Below are 23,329 nucleotides of genomic sequence, written 5' to 3' on the forward strand. Positions count from 1 at the left end.
ATTGGTTCTGTTTGGGAGGGGGCACGTAAGAGAGAAGTACAGTTCTCTGGTTTCTGGCCTGAAAGCAGTCAGGTGGTTGAAGGGTCCCACCCTTGAGCAGAGACCCAGAAAGAGGAATAGATGGGAGGGAAAGATGATGAGCTCTGTTAGGGACATACTGGAATTTAGGTGTCTGTAGTTTATCCAAGCAAAGATTCCAGTAGGCATGGGAATATACGTATAGGAATTCAAGGGAGAACCTCTGGGCTGCAGAAAATGATTTGGGATTCTCCAGCTGGTATTTGAGGCACAGGAGTAAGGGAGGTCTCTTGGCATGTAATGTGGTATGAGAAGAGAAGCTGGTCTAGGATGGCCTCCAGAAGGGCACTGTGGTAGCAAGTGACAGGGGAGCAGCTCTCAAAGGAAAGAGATAAAAAGTGATCAGAAAGGTAAAGACAACACAGAGAATGTGGTGTCAGGGAGTCAAGAAGAAAGAGCGTAGAGTCAAGTATAGTGTCAAATATGTTCCTGTCAGGCAAAGACTGGATATGGTTCCTTGGCTTTGGCAAGCAAGAATATGGTGGTGATTTGGGCAGAGCAGTTGTGGGGTATTAGGGATAGGCCATAGTTTGTGGCATGAAGGGGAGGTTGAGAAATGGAGTATGATTTTAGGGATTCTTTGGAATTCAGTTTTTTTTTTAAAGATTTTATTTATTTATTCATGAGAGACACAGAGAAAGGCAGAGACACAGGCAGAGGGAGAGGCAGGCTCCATGCAAGAGCCCGATGTGGGACTCGATCCCAGAACTCCAGGACCATGCCTAAGCCAAAGACAGATGCTCAACTGCTTGAGACACCCAGATGTCCCATGGAATTCAGTTTTTAAAATAAAATCCCATCCTTTCCCTTTTCCCTATGACTGCATAGGTGGAAGAATTAATAGGTACCAAAGAAAAGCATGTTTATTACTTGAAAACAAATTTTTAACCTTAGTTGGAAATTTGTTTCCTACCTTTGAAAACTGTATATAGTTTGCTGTTGAATAGGCTAAGGTGTTTTTGTTGTTGTTTTTAAAAAAACAGGATGCACGGTTTCTTTGACTCTTGGTCCACATTACAATTTCCCTTTTGCTACAAACACATATTCTAGAGAAGGTGATTACATAATAGGAGCTGAAAATAGATTTGTTCCTAGGGACCAAGCAAAATCACAGATTTTCCTCTTAGAATGATCTGCCATGATACAAGGGCTACCAGCCCTTCAGTAGTCTCCACTGTTGGAGCAGTTATATCTCTGTTGTATCCCACCTGGCCCCACAAGGTCTCTCTCTGATAAAAGCTAAATGGTAATGTGTTTTACTTTCAGTGTAAACTAAATTAAAATTAATTCTGCGGTGAGACTTTGGAGAATTTCATAACACTCTCAGATAATTGGTCACACCCTAGGGAATTGCATAAGAAAATATAGTCCTGGTTTTGCATTTTCCGTTTCCCCAAAGATCTCACTGAGTAGCATCTTCAACAGCAAGTAGTATTATGGATGTTAGGAAAGTGTATAGTTCAGTGGAGGGCATCTTCCTTGGAGGGGTAAAGTTTTTACTTAAGTCCACCAGGAAAGAAGTTGTTCAAATTGGATTTTCTTGTTTAGGAGCAACATAAGTTGTTGGGGAGAGAGGCAAGTTGTGAGTCTGTTTCCTTCCCTCTCGTTAAATAACCTTATTTAACCTCTGCATTTTATCCTCTGGGAAAACAGTGATGCTATTTGTACTCACTGCCTCCTTAGTGATGTGAAATAACCAAATGCAGTGTGTGTCTATGAGTACACATGTGTGTTACTTTTTTATAAGAAAGATGACACTGTGGTATCATATAGTTAATTCATGCTCCATGCTGGTTGGGCTTCTGTTTCTCGATTAATTCTATTTCCAATGTGTATGCCTAAGAATTTTAAAATAAGTAATGAGATTTGGAAAAAAAAGTGTTAGAAAAAAGGATGAATGTAGCCTTTTAAAAGCACAGTCACAAGCTCATCTCATTTGGCAAAGAATGGATTAATTGTGTTTTCATATAGGACAGATATTTGACTATACAGGAGCATATTATGCATTTGATAGGCCATCAGGGATTTTTTTTGGGAGGTATGTTTCATCATCTACATCCTTTCTACTAAAGGATGTGTAGAGACATTCGTCAACTATAATTAGTACTTGAGCTTTTCTCCTTGCTACTGTGTTGGGAAAACAGCTTGATGGAAAAAAAAAGATAATATCTAGCATGTACTGAACAAGCAGTGTGCTAATCACTTGACATGTATTAACTCATTTAATTCTGTGAGAGTAGGTCTATTATCATGCTTATGTTATGGAAGAATTTGAAAAACAGGTTAAGTAACTTGGCTAAGGTTGTCCAGCCAGGGGTTGAGTTACGATGGGATCTGTCTCCAGCAGGCTGAGTTCATAGCTTGTGTTCTTCACTCTATTCTAGATATCATCACTATTGGTTAAATCTGTGTGCTTAATTCATCTGCATAACTCTCCCCTTTTATAGTAAATACTTAAAAATGTTAATGTAGTGGCCAATAAAGTCATTGGCCAAAGGTCAATGATAAATCAACTAGCAGTCAGGAAAATGTAAATTTAATTACTACAATACCAATGTTTACTACCTGATTGAAAAAATTAAGCAGATTCATAGCATACAGTGCTGGCAAAGGTGAAGGATAAAGAAGACCATAGGCATATATGATGGTGGGAGTAAAACATTTCTTCCAACTTTTGGAGAAGGTATCTGGTCATACTTATCAAATTAAAAAAATATATACCATTTGACTAAACTCCTAGGACTTCATCTTACAGACAAAATCTTCAGTGCATAAAGATATATGTCAACAAGGATTTTTTTATGGTGCTGTTTGTAGTGGCCGAAAACCCCTGGAAACCACTTGGAGGTTGGAAACTACTTGAGTAAATTATGTCATAAACATAATATTGACATTTTGGAAAACTAATAAGGCCCTTTTCTTTCCTCCTGGGTGTGGACCAACTTGGAAGTAAAATCCAAGAGACAGAGGAAGATCAAAATATTACCTTTATTAATGATAAAGTTGATTACCTTTATTAATGATAAAACCACAGTAGGTTCCCTTTCTCTTTACCCTTGAATGAGACTGACTTACCCTTCAACCCTGAACACTGGCTGGTAGCTGGGCAACCACACAAGACCCCCTCGGAAGGACAAAGCAGGGAGCATAGAGAGAGAAGGCCCTTTGTAAATGCAGACCTGACCCAAAAGAGAGAAGTCCCAGAAGGTCTGAACTAGTTATGTTCAGTGTTTCCTCTCAAATTCAGTTGGCTAAGTCATAGCCAGGAAAGGAAGGACTGAGGGCGGTCAGGTTAGATACCTTTCATATTTTCCCTTCTAGGGAATGGAGTGGAAATTATTTTTATGGAAATCATTCTATGGAAAACTAAAACATTCCCCACTCTAACACATATTATGGAATACCATGCAGTTTTAAAAAGTACATACAAGCTCAATGTGAGTAGACCTGGAAAGATGTCTGTGATATTTTATTAAGTGAAACATTGAATTACATGATTACCATGTAATCAATACAATGATTATATTAAAGGAAAAAACAACATGTATGGGTACATTTTTATAGATATAGATAAAAATATTAAAAAATTGACTCCAGTTTGCAAAGAAATATGGTGGGTGGTGTGTGTAGAAGGTTGGGAATGGGGAGGACCATGAGTTTTTTTTCACTGTATATTTCTGTGTCTTTCAGTTGTTAAAATAAGTGTTTATTAATTTTTTTATAGGAACATAAAATGAAATGAAAAATAACCACTACTTTTTTCAATTGACTTCATTTTGGTATAGTTTTGCTAGATGCCTGGAAGAAAAACTTGAAATTCTTTTGTTATATTTCATTTAGTTCTCATAATATAGGATAATAGTTTGATTACTTTGGATGACTTTTGTCTGTTCTGTATGAATCAATTGGTTTTCCAATTTGTTTTTAAACCTTCTACAAAAAGTGGGGTGTACAGTGCACTAGACCTTTTTAGTAGTTCTTCCTATAGTTAATAAAGCTCTTCTGTGATGGGGTGATGAGTGTCAGGGAGCCAAAATGTAGCCAGTTAGTCAGCCAGCAGGTATATCAACAAAGTATTAATAAAGATATTGTAGATCATGTTGGGCATGGAGATCTGAATCCATTTATAAGGTGGAAGCAGATCTGTCTGTAGAGTTAGGAGCCTCCTGCCATAGTCTCCCCTCTGTGGGCTAGTTTCCTTACCTACAAATGAGGGGCTTGCTCCAGATAATTGCTAATAGTCTAAGATTCTCTTGTATATTTTATGACTGAATTAAAATCTTTAATTACTCTAAAATGGACTTGCTAAACTGCCTGTCACACACACACACACACACACACACACACACACACACACACCTGCTTCTGGTGGTGATCTCTATCTGTGTGTAAAACTTGACATATCCAGGCCCTGGTCAAAATTATAAAGCCATAATCAAACCAGTAATCAAAAACCTCCCCACAGGGACACTGGGGTGGCGCTCAGTTGGTTGAGGGTCTGACTCTTGGTTTCAGCACAGGTCGTGATCTCTTGGGTTGTGAGATTTGAGCCCTCTGTACTCAGCAGGGAGTCTGCTTGAGGATTCTCTCCCTCTGCCCCTTCTCTCTCTCTCTAATCTTTACAAAAACACATAAAACCTCTCCACAAACAAAAATCCTGGACCATATGGTTTCACTGGTGAATTCTACTGAACATTAAAAAGGAGGATTAATACCAATCCTTAAACTTTTTCAAAAAACAGAAGAGGAGAGAATACTTCCAAACTAATGTTATGAGGCCAGCATTACCTTGAAACCAAAGCCAGACAAAGACACCACTAGAAAAGAAAATTATAGGCTAATCTCTCTGGAAAACAGAGATGCAAAAGTCTTCGACAAATATTAGCAAACCAAATTCAACAATATGACAAAATTCAGATGTCATGATCAAGTAGGATTCATCCCAGGGATGCAGCGATGGTTCAGCATCTACAAACAACATGATATACCACACCACATTAACAAAATGAAGGATAAAATCATATGGCCATCTCAATAGATGCAGAGGCATTTGACAAAATTCAGCATCCATTTATTATAAAATTGACAAAGTGGGTATAGAGGGAACAATTCTCACAATAATAAAGGCCATTATAATAAAACCACAGCTGATATCATATTCAGTGGTGAAAAGGTAAAAGCTTTCCTTAAGTCAGGAATAAGGCAGGGGTGCCTGCTATCACTACTTTTATTCAACACAGTAGTGTAAGTCCTAGCCAGAGCAGTTAGGCAAGAAAAAGAAACAAAAGGCATCAGAATTAGAAAGAAAGAAGTAGAACTGTCTCTAATTCCAAATGGCATGTTCTATAGAAAACCCTACAGACTGTACCAAAAAACTGTTAGAACTGGTAAATTAATTCAGTAAGTTGCAAGATATGAGATCAATGTACAGAAATCTGTTGTATTGCTACTCACTAATAATTAGCTATCAGAAAGATAAATTAAAATAACTCACAATTAAATAAAAAAGAAGATACCAGAATAAATTTAACCAAAAAGGTGAAAGACCTGTATATTAAAAACTATAAGATATTGGGGCACCTGGGTGGCTCAGTGGTTGAATGTCTGCCTTTGGCTCAGGTTGTGATCCTGGAGTCCTGGAATCGAGTTTCGCATCAGGGTCCCTGCAGCGAGCCTGCTTCTCCCTTTGCCCGTGTCTCTGCCTCTCTGTGTGTCTCTCATGAATAAATAAATAAAATCTTAAAAAACAAAATAAAACTATAAGATATTGATGAAAAAGATTGAAGAGGACAGAAATAATTGAAAAGATAGACCATGCTCTTGGATTAGAAGAATGAATATTGTTAAAATGTCCATACTATCCAAAGCAATCTACATATTTAATGCAATCCCTATCAAAATTCCATGGCATTTTCCACAGCAACGGAACAAACAATCTTAAAATTTGTATAGAGCCACAAAAGACCATAGCTAAATCAGTCTTGAGAAAGAAGAACAAAGCTAGAGGCATCATGCTTTCTGATTTCAAAGTATTCTACAAAGGTGTAACAAAACACTGTGGTATTGGTATAAAACAGTTTAATGGAACAGACTAGAAAACCCAGAAATACACCATGTTACAAATTAATGGTCTATTAATTTATAACAAAGGAACCAGGAATGTATAATGGGGGAAGTACAGTCTTTCCAATAGATGATGATGGGAAAACTGTAAAGCTACATGCAAAAGAATGAAACTTGACCACTATCTTTCACCATACACAAAATGGATTAAAGATTTGACTGTAAGACCTGAAACCGTAAAACTCCTACAAGAAAACATAAGCAGTAAACTCCTTAATGTAGGTCTTGGCAATGATCTTTTGGATTTGAGGCGAAAAACAGAAGCAATCAAAAAGTGAACAAGTGGGACTGCATCAAACTAAAAAGTTACAAATCAAAGGATATCATCAACAGCATCAAAAGTCAGCCTAGCGATTCAGAGAAGATATTTTGCAAATCACATATGTGATAAGGGGTTAGTATCCCAAATATATAAAGAACTCATACAACTCAATAGCAAAAAATAATCTGGTTAGAAATTGGGCAGAGGAACTGAGTAAACATTTTTCCAAAGAAGATATACAGATGGCCAACAGACACATGGAAAAAGATGTTTGATATCATCATTAGAGAATGCAAATCAGAAGCACAGTGAGCTATCACCTCACACCTGTCAGAACAGCTGTTATCAAAAGGATAAGAAATAATATATGTTGGTGAGGATGTGGAGTAGAGTTCTCCTCATGGTGGGAGTTCTCCTCATGGGCTATTGTTGTGAGTGTAATTTGGTGCAAACACTATGGGAGATGGTATGCATGTTCCTCAAAAAATTAGAAATAGAACTACCATATGATCTAGTAATTCCACTTCTGGGTATTTATTCAAAAGAAATGCAAACTCTTTACTTGAAAAGATATCTGCACCCCTATATTCACTGCAGCATTATTTGCAGTAGCCAACATGTAGAAACAACCTTAGTGTCCATTGATGTTTGAATGGTTAAAGAAAGTGCATATGCATGTGTGTGATGGAATATTACTCAGCCATAAAAAAGGAAAATTGCCATTTGTGACAATATTAATGGACTTTGAGGGCATTATGCTAATGAAACAAGATAAAGACAAATATCATATGAGCTCACATATGTGGAATCTAAAAAATATCCCAGAACTCATACAGAGAACAGATTGATGGTTGCCAAAGGTAGGGGCTGGGGAGTGGGCAAAATGGGTGTAGGGCATTGAAAGGCACAAACTTCCAGTTGAAAACCAGTCATGGAAATGTAATATACAGCATGGTGACCATCATTAACAATACTGTGTTGTGTATTTGATAGTTGCTAAGAGATGGATCTTAAAAATTCTTGTCACCAGAAAAAGAACTGTAACAATGTGTGGTGATGGATGTTAATTGGCTTATTGTGGTGATCATATCATAATGCACAAAAATATCAAGGGGCACTTGGCTGGCTCAGTCAAAAGAGCATGTGACTCTTGTGCTCAGGGTTGTGCGTTCGAGCCCTAAGTTGGGTGTGGAGATTACTTAAATAAGTGAATAAATAAAAACTTTAAAAAATATATTTATTTATATTTACATATTTATTTTTTTTTATTATATATATTTTGAAGTTTTGATATTAAATATCAGATCTTTTTTTGTACACCTGAAACTAATTTGTTGTATGTCAGTTAGATCTTAGTAAGGTAAAGTTGCCCCAAACATTACACTTCCTAGTTAAGTGGTGCTTCCTTCTGTACTTCTGTCCCTTCTTCCCACTGTTAGTCTTAGGGTTCCTCACTCAGACCTTATTCTGAGACGGTCCTCTCAGACCTCCTGCATCCCATCTTACTTCCATCCCACATCCAAGGCTGGTAAAGAATTGCAAGCAGGTACACTGGACCAGAGTCAGGACACCTTAGTTCACAGCTCTGAGAACAGCCACTCGGTGGCTGTGTGACCAAGGCCAAGTCATTGACAGTCTCTGGGCTTCACTTCTCTCACCTGGAAAATGAGATGTTGGAATGACAGGTGAAGGTTTAATTAAGTGAATCATCCGTGGTGGCTAAGCAGATTGTTTCTGGATCCAGAATCCCTGAGTTTAAATTCTAGTGTTGCCAATGACTAGGTATGTGATGTTTGTGAAAATGTTTTAACTTCTCTGTGACTTAATTTACTTTTGTTTAAAATTTACTGTGCCTAAAAGAGCCTCAAGAAGTTGTGAATGTTGAAGGAGTAACACAGGAGGACTTAAAGCAGTGCCTGGGATGTAGTACACACCCTGCTGCTAGTTATTATTATCGTGTTGCTGTTGTTGTCACTTTCGACTGGCTAATAATGGAATTCATTCTAGTGGGCAGATCACATCTCCAGAGGATATATAGGTGGCTGTCTGTGGACAGGGTTTTCAAGACTCCTCAAATGGTCCTGAATTCTATTCAGTCTTCCTGCCTCCTTGGCCCAGGATTAGAAGTATATGATTTATGGGGTGGGAGATAAGCTGGAGACAGATCCTTAAAAAAAGATGTCACGCACATATTTTCAGGTTTTACTCTGCCATGACTAAACAGACAGCATAAACATTTTTTTGCCCCTGTATCCATTGGAGTTCATTTTTAAAGCATTTTAATTTTAAATCATAACTAATACATGACACAATATTTACAGAATAGGGCAAGCTGCAAGTCTTCCTGTGCAGTGTAAATGAGCCAAGAATACAGGAATTTTTTTTTCCTTCGAAGTAAGAGAGGGATTATCTCATTCCAGAGGGACTGGATGACGTACCCTGAACTGGGGGCAAGGAGGCTTCTGATGTGAGTATACAAACTCCAAAGAGAAAGTCTATGGAAGTCTCCGAGATGAGTTGTTGGAACTGGCTTTGAGCCCCACCTCCTCACCCTACTAGATGGAGATCTTGAGAGGCGATCGCAGGCAGTGGCTAAGCATGTCAGTTTAAGTCCTGATGCTGCTCTGTGGTGGAGGAGCTTTGGAGTCCTTTATGTTGTGTCTGAGATCCTCGGTAGGACATTGAGGCTTGCCAAGAAGGTTAAGTCAGGTAATGGGTGTGAAGCACTTAGTATCACAGCCAGCATTTGTTGAGCTCAGTAAATGTACATGCCCAATAAATGCCTATTGTTATTACTTAAAACTTGTGTGTTTTAAACAAAGCCTACGGGTTGTGTAGAGCCATTGTAGGCCAATGAGCTTTTTTTTTTTTTTTTAAGTATTTATTTATTTGAGAGAGAGAGTGCCTGAGAGCAGGAGCAGAAGGGGGAGGGCAGAGGGAGCGAGAGAAGCAGACTCCCTCCTGAGCAGGGAGCCTGATGTGGGGCCCGATCCCAGGACCCTGGGATCATGACCTGAGCTGAAGGCAGATGCTTAACCAATTGAGCCACCCAGGTGCCCCTGCCAATGAGCTGTTGATAGCTGTGGGGTCAGGGAGTCAGGGGGCAGGGACACCCCTCTCCTGTGGGTGGGCTGAGAGACCCTTCCAGGGTAGGAGGCTCCCACATATGCAAAGACTCACAGCTCCTCACAGCCTTGCCTTTGGGGCTTGCTCACTTTCCACATGTGGGTGCAAGGGAAATGAAGTGTGTTTCATTCCAGCAGTTTGAGTAAAGGATTTTTACTGAGCGGTATGATGGGGTTGAATTGTGGTCCCCACCAAATCCAGATGTTGAAATCCTAACCCTTTGTGAATCCAGCCACCGTACATAACCGTTTTGGTTTTCATCCTCTTCACATGTGAAATAGGGAGGAAGCTACTTCAAAAAGTTGTTACAAAGCTTAAATCAGATCGTTTACATGGGGTTTAGCACTGCACCCGACACGTGGGGAGCACTGGATGAATGGCACGTATGGTTATGGTGGGTCACTAAAAGCCCATTTCGTTTTAAACCACACACGTGGATGATCAACTTTAAATGATATTTGCTTATCGACAAGCTTCGAAAAAATCAGCTCATTACACATTTAAAAGGACTTCTTGCTGAGGTTCCAAGGCGTTGGAACAAAAGCGTCACAAGGATCTCTTTGAAAGTGCAAAGTAGCAGGAGAGTATGGTACAAACACTTTTTGTTCTGTGCTGCAGAAGGGAATAGGATTTCTTGTCATCTTCCCCAGCCACATTTATTTGTAGGAGGCAATGCAAGAGAGTACTGTTTGTGGAGGAGGAATGGCTGGCCTTTAAATAAGGAATTGTTTAATTAGATTGGTTTTGTCTGGGAGCATATAAGGCAGTGTTGCTTGAGAGAAACATTCCAGGCCTGGATGGTCGCCTGCGCCTCATTGGTGAGCCACCATCGTAGAGGAAATAATTTTGCACTGTAATATTTGCTGTTTGTTAAAAATAGACTGCTTGCATCTCTTCATTAGGAAGAAGGCAATGCTTTTTGCTCCTGGCAAAGTTCGTTTCTTGTTGGAAGGATATGAAGGCCATGGAACAGAAATCCCCAAATAATGCCTTTGTAGCAGCACATAACTGCTGAAAGATTTAAGATTTAAGACATACATTAGAAAATTGCAGCACAGTTTGCTTGTGTTTTGGTGAAATAGGGAGTCAAACCCTTGGGCTTGTGTTTTATTTTCTTGCAATGACTTTGAAATCTTGTAAGAGCCGTGGAAACTGAGCTCCTGTTGAATCTGAGGTATGTCAGGCTTGCGTGTGTGGAAGAGACTGACCAAAACAGCTGTGCTCTCCTGTTTCCTTGTGCATAAGGACCCACACAATACTTTAATTGTGCAGAGCATATTGTTGAATATCACAAATGAAAGCGCAGCTTTCTTTTCTGCTCCGGAGGGGGTGTGTCAGCACAAAAGTAGAGATGTTGCACATGTTCCTTTTAAATGTGAAGTTTATTCAAGAGCATCATGGTACAGATTTTATTCTTTCTGGCCGTCCACGCTGTTACCCTTGACATTTTGCCACGTATAGAACGTGTTTTTCTTTAAGAGCAAACTTGTTACAGGTTGTTTTTTTTTTTACTTATGCCTAATGCTTCCCTGAACTTTATCTGCAGTTGGTGCTAATAAATCCAACCTTGAGGCTTAGGGATTTTAATGCAGATTTTTTTTTTAAAGATTTTATTTATTTACTCATGAGAGACACACAGAGAGAGGCAGAGACATAGGCAGAGGGAGAAGCAGGCTTCCTGTGGGGATCCCGATGCAGGACTCGATTCCAGGACCCCAGGATCCTGATCTGAGCCAAAGGCAGACACTCAACCACTGAGCCACCCAGGCACCCCTAAATGCAGATTTTTAAGTTTCTTTGATTGCCTTGATGGTGTGTGTGTGTGTGTGTGTGTGTGTGAAAATCCACATGGAGTTTACAACTATAAATTGTAAAAAAAATAAATTTACAGAAAATTTGCTTTGTTTCCCGTCACCTGACAAAATAGCCAACTTCCACTTTGCGTGGTACGTTTGCCTTTTTTCCTAATGCCACTATTAGTTTTTTTTTTTTGACATAGTTGTAAGCACATATACAATTTTATACTCTGTGTTTTTTAATTAGTTATAACAAATGCTTTTCATCTGATTATAGGCACTTTGCATGCCCAGTTTTAATACTGTTACACTGCATGGTCTACACACTAATTACTATCCTCCGTGTCCTGTGTTTAAAAGGTAGATCTTACTTTATTTTGTTTTATAAGTAATACCTTCACATTTTCTCAACATTTCACCTTCTGTTATCCAACAGATGGATTTCCAGGAATTGGTTGAATGTGCAGCTTATAGCAAATACCAGCACAGTGCTTTCAAGAAGGATTATACCTCAAGGTGCATCCTTGAGCTGTTTCATATGTTAACCAGCGTCTTTACTAGTTGTTGAACTTTTAGGTCCCTTCTTCTTGGGACTGGAAATAATACGGCGGTAAAAATTTTTGTGTAAAATTTTGTGCACATTTCTAATAGCGGCGATGATGATTGGTTGAAAATTTACAGCCATGGCTAGCTATGCAAAAATATGTGACTTTGAAATTCCTCCCTGCTGCACTTTATTTAGCTTTCAAGCGAAATTGCCAGTTATAAGCAGCTCCCTAAAGTTTTGTCTGCCCCTGCCTCTAGGAATAAGGTAAGCCTGAAGGGTCCACATACCTTTGGAGCCATGGTGAGGGCCTCAGGTCCTTGTGCCACTGGGGCCTCGCTGGCCTCTGCTGGAATGGAGCCTCTCAATTTGGTTTTGGGGGTTGGCCTCTCTTTGCTGCTTTGTCCTCTGTACCGTGCAGTGTCTCCTGTGGCTCCTGGGGGCAGGTTCACACTTAGCATCCACATCAGTGCAACCCCAAGACCTTCTCAGGCCTGTCAGCCCTCTGCCGGTCTCTCAGCTGCTCCCGGAGCCTGGGAGAGGGGCCTGAGTGATGCCTCTGGTTTGTGTACTTCATCACCTTCTGAGCCTCTTGGAAGCACTGCTGGCATCGCCTGGGGCTGCGTTCTGAGAAGCCAGGCAACCAGTGTCCTATGGAAATACTTGGATCATTCCTCCAGACTTCTTTCCTATATTTGTAGAGACTGCTTAGACTTTCAGATTTCTCTCTGCTTTAGGTTTATGAAACCCAACTTGGGAGCTGGAAAACCCAGAGATTGACTCTTTGTCATAGGCTGCATTGCCTCTCCCTGTGGAAGAAAGGACACATGGAAAATTCTGGCCTCTGCCTGAACATGTGGTGGGAAAGGGAACCAGTACAAGGGCAGCAGGGAGGAGGCTGGGGAAGCCAGATCGTAATAGCTCAACAGTAGTTACTGTGTGTTGAGTTACTCTACACATAATTCGTTATGTTATCATAGTGGGTGTAGAATAATATTAATAGCAGGTGCCTGTCAGCACCAGGCACTGGGGAGCCAGTTCGTAATAGCTCAATAATAGTTACTGTGTATTGAGTTATTCTACACATAATTCGTTATCATAGTGAGTGTAGTGATATTTATTAATGTTAATTAGAATAATATTAATAGCAGGTGCTTGTCAGCACCAGGCACTGTTTGAAGTAATTTTATGTATTTAGTTCCAACAAGCCTGTGAAGTGGTACCACCACTATTAGCCCCATCAAATGAACTAAGAGTCGAAGCGCAGCAAGCTCTTGTAGCTCTTCAGTCAGTAATTGGTGGATCCTGGTTTTGAAGCCAGATATTCGGCTCTAGGTCAACTCTTGCAACACCTGGATCTTGGTTGTGGGATGCGGGGTCATGAGCCCTTCATGTGGTTATTATTGAAGGTAGATCTATTTCTTTTGTAATGGTAATTTGACACGCTTCTTCTGGAAGTTTGATCATTTCATAAAAGGCTTTTGTTAAAAAAAAAAAAAAAAGGCTTTTGTTAATATTGTTTTACTATTTAAGAAGACAGGATCCCTTTATCACTTTGATTTGTTTCTGTACTTACGTATATCTATTACCTCACTAACTTAGGTGTTTCTCCAATTTGGGTAGTTTCAACTTCTGGTAGTCACCAGAGTTTAGTATCTATCATTCAGGCCAGTGATTTGCTTTCCAGAGTGGTGTAATTTTTAAAACCTGTTTGTTATGGGAAGGTTCAAACACACACAGAAGTGGAGAAGTTAGTAGGATGAGCGTTCTTATGCTCAGCACTCACTTTTCAGCTCATGGCCAATCTTGTTTCATCTATACCATGATTTGTTAACACTGGCTCTCCTGACCTGTTGGGTCAAAATATTCTATGTTGTGGGAGGCTGTCCTGTGCCTCTTCAGATATTATCCTCTACCCACTAAATACCAGTAGCATTTCTTCTGGTTATGACAACCAAAAATGTTGCCTAGGGAGCAAGTCTTCCCCTGAGAACCACTGATTTGTACTTCCTCTACTCTCCCCATCCCTTCAAGATTATTTGGAAGCAGATCCTATACATTAAATCAAAACATATTTTGAGTTGTGTTTTTGAAAAACAATGCCTCCAATTTTATTGGTCCTATATATATAGAGGAAAGAAGTAATAATCTCATTCTGTTCCTATTAGTGCCTGCCCCCATCGGCTGCAGAGATGGTCATAGTTCATTCCAGCTACTAGAGTTGATATGAAGTAGCAAATGCAAAGAAATTGGTATCATGCTTCAGCCTATAGTTTAAAAAAATTTTTTGTGGTAAAATAGACAAAATATGAAATCTTCCATTTTAACTATTTGTAAGCATACAGTGCAGTTCAGTGGCATTAAGCACATTCCCATTGTTATGCATCACCACCACCCATCTCCAGAATTCTTTTTATCTTGCAAAACTGAAACTCTGTATCTGTTAAATAATAACCCCATTCCCCCACCCCTCAGTCTGTCTACTGTGAATCACCTTTCTACTCTCAGTCTCAATGAATTTAACTGCTGTATTCTAGGTACTTCATTTAAGTGGAGTCATACAATAGTTTTCCATTTGTGACTGCATTATTCACTTAGCGTAATGCCCTCAAAGTTTATCCATGTTGTGGCATACGTCAGAATTTCTCCCATCTCAAGGCTGAATAATATTCCATTGTGTATTAGACCACATTAAAAAAAAGATTTTATTTATTTATTCATGAGAGACAGAGAAAGAGAGAGAGGCAGAGACACAGTCAGAGGGAGAAGCAGGCTCCATGCAGGGAGCCCGATGTGGGGCTTGATCCTGGGACTCCAGGATCACACTCTGCACCAAAGGCAGGCGCTAAACCGCTGAGCCACCCAGGGATCTCCTGTTATACCACATTTTGTTTATCCATTCATCCGTTGATAGATGCTTGGGTTGATTCCACCTTTTGGCTATTGTGAATAGAGCTGTTACAAACATGGGTGGAGAAATATATCTTCAAGACCCCACTTTCAGTTCTTTTGAGTAAATACCCAGAAGTGGATTTGCCAGATCATATATATAATGTATAATGGTAGGTTTAATTTTTTTGGAGAACCGCCATGTTGTTTTCCACAGTGGCTGCACCATCCTACATTCCTACTTGCAATGCAGAAGTGTTCTAATGTCCTCATCCTTGCCAACATGTATTTCTTTTTTTAAATAATAGCCATTCTAATGGGTGCGAAGTGGTGTCTAACTGGTTCAACTTGTGCTTTTTAAGATATACATCTGATAGTGGAAAAGCAGTTCTGTTAGAAGCCTCCTGTAGAACTAAGCAGTGCTGCTGTGTTTCCACTTTTGCTTTGGAACAGTTTGCCAGGGAACATTCAGATAGCCGTCCATGACTCACTCCCGGGAAGAGGATGAGCGAGTGGGTTGTGTCTGTGTGGAGGAGGAAGCTTGCAGTCCCTAGCGAAGTCTTGCATTTAAACATTAACTACTAACAGTTAAAGGATTCAGGTTAGATTAGCATCAGGGGCCATTAGAGCCAGAAAAGACATTAGAGACCAGGTGTACCAAATCACGTTTGGCAACCCCCTCCAAAAAAACTGAAACCCAGAGCGTGTCAGTCTTCTTGACTTGGTGGTAGTGACAGTTTCTTGCCCGCTGTCCCCAGTACCTGGCATATAGAGTCAACCTGTGAATGTTTGTAGAATTATTCAAGGAATTACCTAAGGCTGCCCAGCTGATACCTGAGAGAACTAGGGCATTCAGTCAGGTTCAGGTGAGATTATGGTGGCTGAAAGATGGCAGATAGCGTCAGTGACCCAAGCAGTCTTCACTTCTTCATTTCTTTATTGATCGCTGGAATGACAAGATGAGATGGAATTTTTGCACGGTGAGCCTTATTCTTCCTTGGAGGGCAGCAGGGACCCACTTTCTTTAAGACAATCCAGCTGATGACTGGCGGGGGGCTGAGGAAGTCTGGGCCAGCTGAGTGACAGCCACCAAGCTTAAATCTGTTCCATCTCATCCCTGCCCCGCAGCCTTTATGATCCCATCCTCCCATCCTCTACTTGTGCCTTTCTTCTTTCTGGGAAAGCCTAGTTCCTTCTGGGTACCTCTGTGGGGGGGGGGGTCTCTATCTTTAGTCTGCTAAAGCAGGTGTTCTCTATCTTGCCTGCTTACCAGAACCATCTGGATGCCTCGGAAAGTCCTGATGCCAGGCCAGTTATGTCAAAAGGCCTGGGGACAGGACCCCAGCAGCAGTATTTTTAATGTCCTTAACCACCACCACCCCCTTTGCCTTCCAGTTTTTACCTATTTAAACATTTTTTTCTCCTGATTATTAGCTTGAGTCTCCTCCTTCCTTAGCCATGAAACTTCTTGTTACTTACTTTGGATCTAAAGGGCACATAATATAAGAGAATGATAATGTAGTAAGTTCACCCAATGTTATTGTTACTTTATGATCACTTGTAGGTGATCCTTTCTCAGAGTATAAGCTCCTGAAGGCAAGGGCGGTGGCTCCTTTTTCCTCTATCTCACTGCGTCTCAAAGTGACTGTGCATCACCATCCCTTGGGGGGCCATTAAAGCAGCCCACCTTGAGAACGTCTAATTTAGTAGGTCTCAGGTGGGACATAAGAATTTGCATTTCTGACAGATATCCACGTGATGCTGATGCTGCTGGTCTGGGGACTACACTTGAGAAAGCACTACTCTACCCTTTGAATCATTCCTCATGTGCAGGGGCACTCAGTAATTACTGGCCAACCCAAAGTTATGGAACAGATTTCCCCTTGGATGCTCTCCTAAATGACTATGTTCCTCTGTGGCTGAGAGAATGAAAGAATATTTGATTGATCACCTACAGATGATCCTAACTTCAACTTTATGGTTGCCAATTCCTTTATATTTTGAACCTTGCTAAGATGGTTATTTTTCTCTCCATTGGGTGTGTGTGTGAGAGAGAGGGTTGTTGTTGGTCTATTTAGGCTACATAAAAAGGTAGGACTTCGTGGGGAGATGGGATAATTGGGTGATGGGCATTAAGCTGGGCACGTGATGTGATGAACACTGGGTTTTATACACAACTGATGAATGAATTATTGAACTCTAAATCTGAAATTAATGGTGTACTGTATGTTGGCAATTGCATTTAAGTTAAAAAAAAAAAAAAAAGGTATGACCGTAACATGTAGGCTCGGATCACAATTCACCTCCTCTCTGGCTTTCAGGATAGAAAGTGGTGGCAGAGGCACCTGGGTGGCTCAGTGGTTTAGCTTCTGTCTTTGGCTCAGGGTGTGATCCCTGGGTCCTGGGATCGAGTCTCACATCGGGCTCCCTGCAGGGAGTCTGCTTCTCCCCCTGCCTATGTCTCTAGACCCCTCTCTTTCTGTGTCTTTCATGAAAAAATAAATAAAATCTTTGAAAAAACAAGAAAGTGATGGCAGGCAAGAGCGGGTATAGTTTTTGGAAACATCAGTGAAGAATGATCTTCTAATAGAGGGGGGGCGGGAATTCAGCACAATTTTTAAAAACGACACAGAAGGGCTGCCTGGATGACTCAGTTGGTTAAGCAGCTGACTCTTGATTTTGGCTCGGGTCTTGATCTCAGAGTTGTGAGTTCGGGCTCCGAGTTGGGCATGGAGTCTAATAAAATGGTAATAATAAAATAAATCAAAAAATGAAACAAAATATTCTTTTTTTTTTGTTTGTTTTTTTTTTGAAACAAAATATTCTTCAAAAGCATTTCTGTGGATTATCAGGAGTCCATAGTAGCCTTGATTTTTACTGGGAAAACAAAATGAACTCAGGGGGCACCGATGTTGCCCCCTCCAGCCCCACCGCGGCAACAGCCCTAATGAGTTTCACCAACAGCCACAGTTTTCTGTAGTGTAAGGGACTGTGGAGACTAAATTTGAAGCTCTATATAGATATCTATATCCTTGCTCCCTTCTATGTTAAGTGTCTTCTAAAAGTGAAGTTTTCATTCTGAATACTCTTGAGAAGGTTGATCCACTTTTCCGGTTGTCACTGATGGTTACATCACTTGAAAGATCAGCTGATCTTTCCAATGGGTATCAGGGAATTATTTTATATATTCCTTTAGGTCTAATATTTTTGACAGAGAGATCAATAGGATTTTTCTAGGGAATTTGTTGCCTGTTTTGCATAATTGGCAGAAAGTTTAAAGGGAGGCTAATTTTTTTCTTCTTTTTTTTGAGACTTTATTTGAGAAGGAGGGAGAGCATAAACAAGGGTGGAGGGGCAGAGGGAGAGGGAGAAGCAGGCTCCCCGCTGAGTAGGGAGCCCGACATGGGGCTCCATCCTAGGGCCCTTGGGATCATGACCTAAGCTGAAGGCAGACGGTGGTTAACTGATTCAGCCCCCAGGCACCCCGAGGCTCTCTTGTTTTTTATATGGATTTTTAATGCTACCCCTTGGACTTGACCAATGCTCTTGTTAATTTGGTGTTAATTTAAAATGAGAAAAATTAGGGGGACCTGGGTGGGCTCAGTAGGTTAAGTCTGCCCTAGGCTCAGGTCATGATCCCGGGGTCTGGGGATCAAGCCCCGTGTCAGACTCCCTGCTCATCAGGGAGTCTGCTTCTCCTTCTCCCTCTGCCCCTCCCCTCAAGTTATGCCCATACTCTCTCTCTCAAATAAACAGATACAATCTTAAAAAAATGAGAAAAACTAGAGTCAAAACAGCTGATGATTACTTTGGAGAGACGGATTTAGTTTCTTAGGTATTAAATGGAGACAGCGTCATGGATTTGATTCATTTGTGTCTCTAAGGGAACACGTGCTTTATTTTAAGATCATGCTGTGGGTGAGCATGGGGTGGGGCAAAAGAGACCCAGTAAACTGACCTCACCATCACTGAGGTCCTTTTACATTAAAAAGCCCTCTTTGTATGGGTGGAAAAGCAACCTTGGCTAGTTTTAAAGGATTGGAAACATAACTCAGGTTCCTCACTTCTTACACCAGATGAAGGCATGGTTAATTTTTAGCCCCTGAACCTTTTTTCCAAATGAACACGCTGCTGAGAAAAAAATCCAAGGCCAAGTCTTAGAGGCCCTTTGCTCTGGAAATCTGAAAAGAGTAAAGAGAACTTACACAGGTAAAAGGGTAAAGGTTTTGAGTCTCTCTCTTTCTCTCTTTTTTCCCCTGTACAGGTGAATTTTGTGGCATGCCAGCTCTTTGCTTTGTTTGCTGCTTTCTGGTTCCGCATCTACTTAAGTCCTGGTAAAACCAGTCCTGATGTCCGGCACGCACTTGTCACCATTTTTGGCATCTATTTTGTCATCTTTTGTTTTGGCTGGTGAGTATGAGCCTCAGGAATACTAATCTTTATCCTTTGGGTAATACTCTTTGTGGCAATACCCTTGGCATTTCCCAGGCACCAAGGAAAGAAATATATTTACTGCTATTATAAACTAATGGAGATGTTCCAGGAATGTCCATTAGCGGTAAGAACCTAGAACCAATAAACTACCCGTTAGAAGTCAGTTCAGTGAATTTTTCTGTAAGTTATGCTTCTATTGATTTCACCCTGGGTCATGTAAATGAATCAAGGTTTCATTTTCCGGGTGAGGGACCTTTCCTATCTGTTGTAGATATTGATGGTGTTTTTCTTGCGTTACTGCTGGAGCTAATCGGTGTTAGTCCTATGCCTGAAGTAGAATAATAGTTTTAGTGCTGGTTTGAGGAAATGCGAGTCATAGCTCAACAGAGAGAGCCCATAGATGACACTTCTCTACTATATAAATGGACTGGTTACCGTGGGAGTGACACTTCTCAGGGAAAAAATTTTAGGAACCAACATTTCTAGACATACAACATACAACCTAAATTTGTGAATTTATTCAGAATACTAGAATACTACTCTTCAATAAAAATTTGAGAAAAGATGATACATATTTTGAATCAGCTGTCTGGTGAAAATCTTGATATCTGGGAAAGGTCAGTTTGAGTCCTGATTTTTTTTTTAAGATTTTATTTATTTATTCATGAGAGACACACACACACACAGAGAAGCAGAGACACAGGCAGGGGGAGAAGCAGGCTCCATGCAAGAAGCCCGATGTGGGACTCGATCCCGGGTCTCCAGGATCAGACCCTGGGCTGAAGGCGGCGCTAAACTGCTGAGCCACCCAGGCTGCCGCCCCCCCCCAACCTTTTTAAAGATTTTAGGGTCCTGATGTTTTAAAATCAAAACAACAACAACAATAAGTTTTGAGAAAAGAACTCTTCTGCATTCTCAGCTGTATGTGTGCAAAAGCATCAGCATTCCATTTATGCGCTCTTGACATCACTAGCACTGCAGTTGGCAGACCATGCCATGACTTCCTCCTGTCATTTCAAGATGTAGTACCTTAATTACACAGAGCAAAAATACTTGATTTATTTTCTCTTACATAAACACGAGGTAATGGATCACGTGCTTTTTGCTGGCGGGGGTGGGGGGTGGGGGGGTGGGGCAGCAGGAGCATGGGTATCCAGTAGGTATGCTAATTCCGAGTGTATTCAGTGTTTTCCCTTCTCTCCATAATGTTTTAAAGGTACTCTGTACATCTTTTTGTGCTGGTGTTAATGTGCTACGGGATCATGGTCACTGCAAGCGTATCCAGTATTCACAGGTAAGATTCTGGGAATGAACCAGGCAAGATGAGCTTTTTCATGACTCTGAAATGTGTTTCCAGGATAAAGGGGGCACCTTCCCTATTTGCCTGCCACAGTGGCATATCCTAAGTGGGATATCCCATATCTCTGGGATATCAGAAAGAGAGAGGGAGGCCCTTAAACACTGGAAGTATTCAGAGGAAGCTTTGCAAAAGTGGTGGGAAGTCTCAGTTGTCAAAGTAGAAGCAGCCCTGTGGTAGCCACGAACTGGAAACAGTCCAAATGGCCACCACAGTGGGATACTACTCAGCAATAGAAAGGAATGAATGACTGATAACACACAATCACATGGATGAATCCTTGAAATAAATATGCAGGAAGAAGGAAGCCACAAATTCTGTTCTTGAAAATGCAAACTTACCTGTAGTGATAGAGAGCAGATCAGAGCTTACCTGGGTGGGACGGTACAGAGAGACGTGGAAGTAATCAGGGAGGCAGGAAGAAGCGTGGGGGTGATGGATATGTCACCTTGAATTTGGCTGTGGTTTTCCAGCGGTGTACCTATGTCGAAACTTTCTGTACTTAAAATATGTACAATAAAATGTTAAGAGCAGAAGAAGTATTCTTACCATGATACTTTCATTCAAAAGTACAAAAGCAACTTAATTCTTACTTTCATTCAAAAGTACAAAAGCAACTTAATTCTGCCTTGAAGGCAACATGCTTGGATTATTGATTCAGACACCTGGGTATCATCTATTTAGCTTTGTCTCTGTTTCCCATGGTCTGTAAAAAACCTCAGTATTAATACTGCCTTTCAGTAATGCTGGAATGTAAAGCTCTATGGAAACAAAGTTCACAGTTGTATCCTCAGAGCCTAGAACAATACCTGGCACAAGTAAAGACTCAATATTTATGGAATGAATGACTGAATATCTTTGAAAAGACATTTGCCCTGTTATGACTTCTTTTCTGATGGCTTCTCTGACTTCGGCTTCAGAAGGCTCTCTGATTAATAAGGCTGTTAGCATGATGCTTTTCCTTTTGAAAATTGTTGGAATTTAACTTTTTAGTGTATAATTGTGTAAAGTACTCAAAATAAATTTCTGGTTTTCAAGGAAAATATATATTTGCATGATTTTGAATTGTGTTTTCACCCAACTTTGTGTCCAGATGAGCTCTGAAAAACTGGATGGTAATCACCTCTCTTCTGAATGCCTTCCTTGAAGGGGATAGCGTCACTCCTTCAGAAGGGAAATAGGAAATCCACATTTCTAAGCCTAGGTTTTGGGAATGCTTCATATTATGACAAAATGCTGTTTTTAGTGGAGGGTGAAAATGTCTGGCTTTTCCCAAACTTGAGTTTCAGAGCAATTCAACAGTTGATAAAAATGTTGTTGCATCTCTATAGCACATTTTTAACTGCCTTGCAAATTGTGATTTGTCAGCTCTGGCCACACTTGTGGGATGCTGATGGGGTGTGGACCATTTTTTGGAGGGTCAGGAGGCTACACTCACACTTGTTCCAGGCTGGGCCCAGTGTTGGTCTCTGGCCAGGAATGGAACACTCCAGCCTTGGCCAAGCAAGTCGTTTACTGACAGGCTATGAGTGTTTCACCATAATAATATTGTGGTAGCAGAGGGCCGTGTCATAAGACCAGAAAGGACGCCAGAACGAGTTCTTCCCTTCTTTCTTTGCTTGTGTAGTTGCCAAGACAGCAAAAGTAGGGAGTGGTTCATCATTCATGACGAAGAGAAGTTGCTTCCTATTGATGCAAGGAAAGAGCATTAGACTGGAAATCTGGCTCTTTCTAGCAGCATGAGTTCAGAAAGTTCACACAGCTTCTCTGCACATTAGATTTCCCATAAAATGAAGGGCTTGAACTTTAGTTTTCTTCAGGATCAGGATTTCATGATTCTTTGTGAATTGTTTCCTTACCCTTGCTGAGTTATAAGAGTTCTGTCATATGGCTGGAGAAGGTCAGTCTTTGCTGCTATGGGGAGTTAACCCATTTCTGAACATATCCTATCTGTCTTTGTCTAGAGAATTCTTGGGGCACCAGGTCTGTTTCCTTCCAAAGCCACTATATTGGACAGAAATCATAGGTGTTAATTTATCATATCTGAATCAACTGGAACAGAATATATAGTTTGTATCTCCCAAGACTGACACGGAATGTGATAATGTGACCAGTTGTAGGGGGTACTGCTTTATGCCCAGTGCTAACTAAGCCAAACTCCTTTAAATGGTTTTTATTATTTTTAATATCTAAAGTCTTATTTAGTGTATCATTTAATATATTTAATATTTCATATCATTATTGCAAATATATTCTTTCTAGGACAGTCCTATGGGATTTAGGTCCTCACTCGCCCCCTCCCCTGCCCGCCAAGGTGAGGAAATGAAAGCTCAGAGAAGTAATAGGTATACAGATCAATGAATTTTCACAAACTGAATATATCCTGGGTGCATCACCCAGGTCAGTAGGGAAATATTATCATTGCTCAGCCCCAATCTCTACCACGCCCCTTCTTCCTAAAATAACTACTCTCTGGACTTCTCACATGAGTTTGGTCATGGTTGGGATTTGAAATCATGTTGGTCTGTCTCCAGAATATGTACTTTCTCTACCACTCCTGGATTCCTTAGATTTTTCAGGTTTGTGTAGAGTATGAATACATTGCCCTGTTGTATTGGGCCATAGTACTTGGCACCATCCTTGATAGATAGCTCTTTTTATAAGAAGTGAGTTGAACTTACTTTTCTCTCTGGGTGAAGGGGCAGAGGAAGGTATGGGTA

At 40.6% G+C, this 23,329-nt stretch overlaps 1 protein-coding gene across 2 annotated transcripts in view; it reads left to right on the forward strand.

Annotated features, from left to right (window-relative positions):
- The window catches only part of MBOAT1 (membrane bound O-acyltransferase domain containing 1), a 113,560-nt gene that overhangs the window by 37,812 nt on the left and 52,419 nt on the right, over positions 1–23,329 (forward strand). For both annotated transcript variants that reach the window (XM_041772310.1, XM_041772311.1), the window contains 2 exons: positions 19,083–19,228; positions 20,469–20,546. In XM_041772310.1, coding sequence (XP_041628244.1) covers positions 19,083–19,228; positions 20,469–20,546 — 224 coding nt within the window. The remainder of the gene's footprint in view (positions 1–19,082; positions 19,229–20,468; positions 20,547–23,329) is intronic.

The sequence above is a fragment of the Vulpes lagopus genome, chromosome 10, assembly GCF_018345385.1.
Source record: "Vulpes lagopus strain Blue_001 chromosome 10, ASM1834538v1, whole genome shotgun sequence".
NCBI lineage: Eukaryota > Metazoa > Chordata > Mammalia > Carnivora > Canidae > Vulpes > Vulpes lagopus.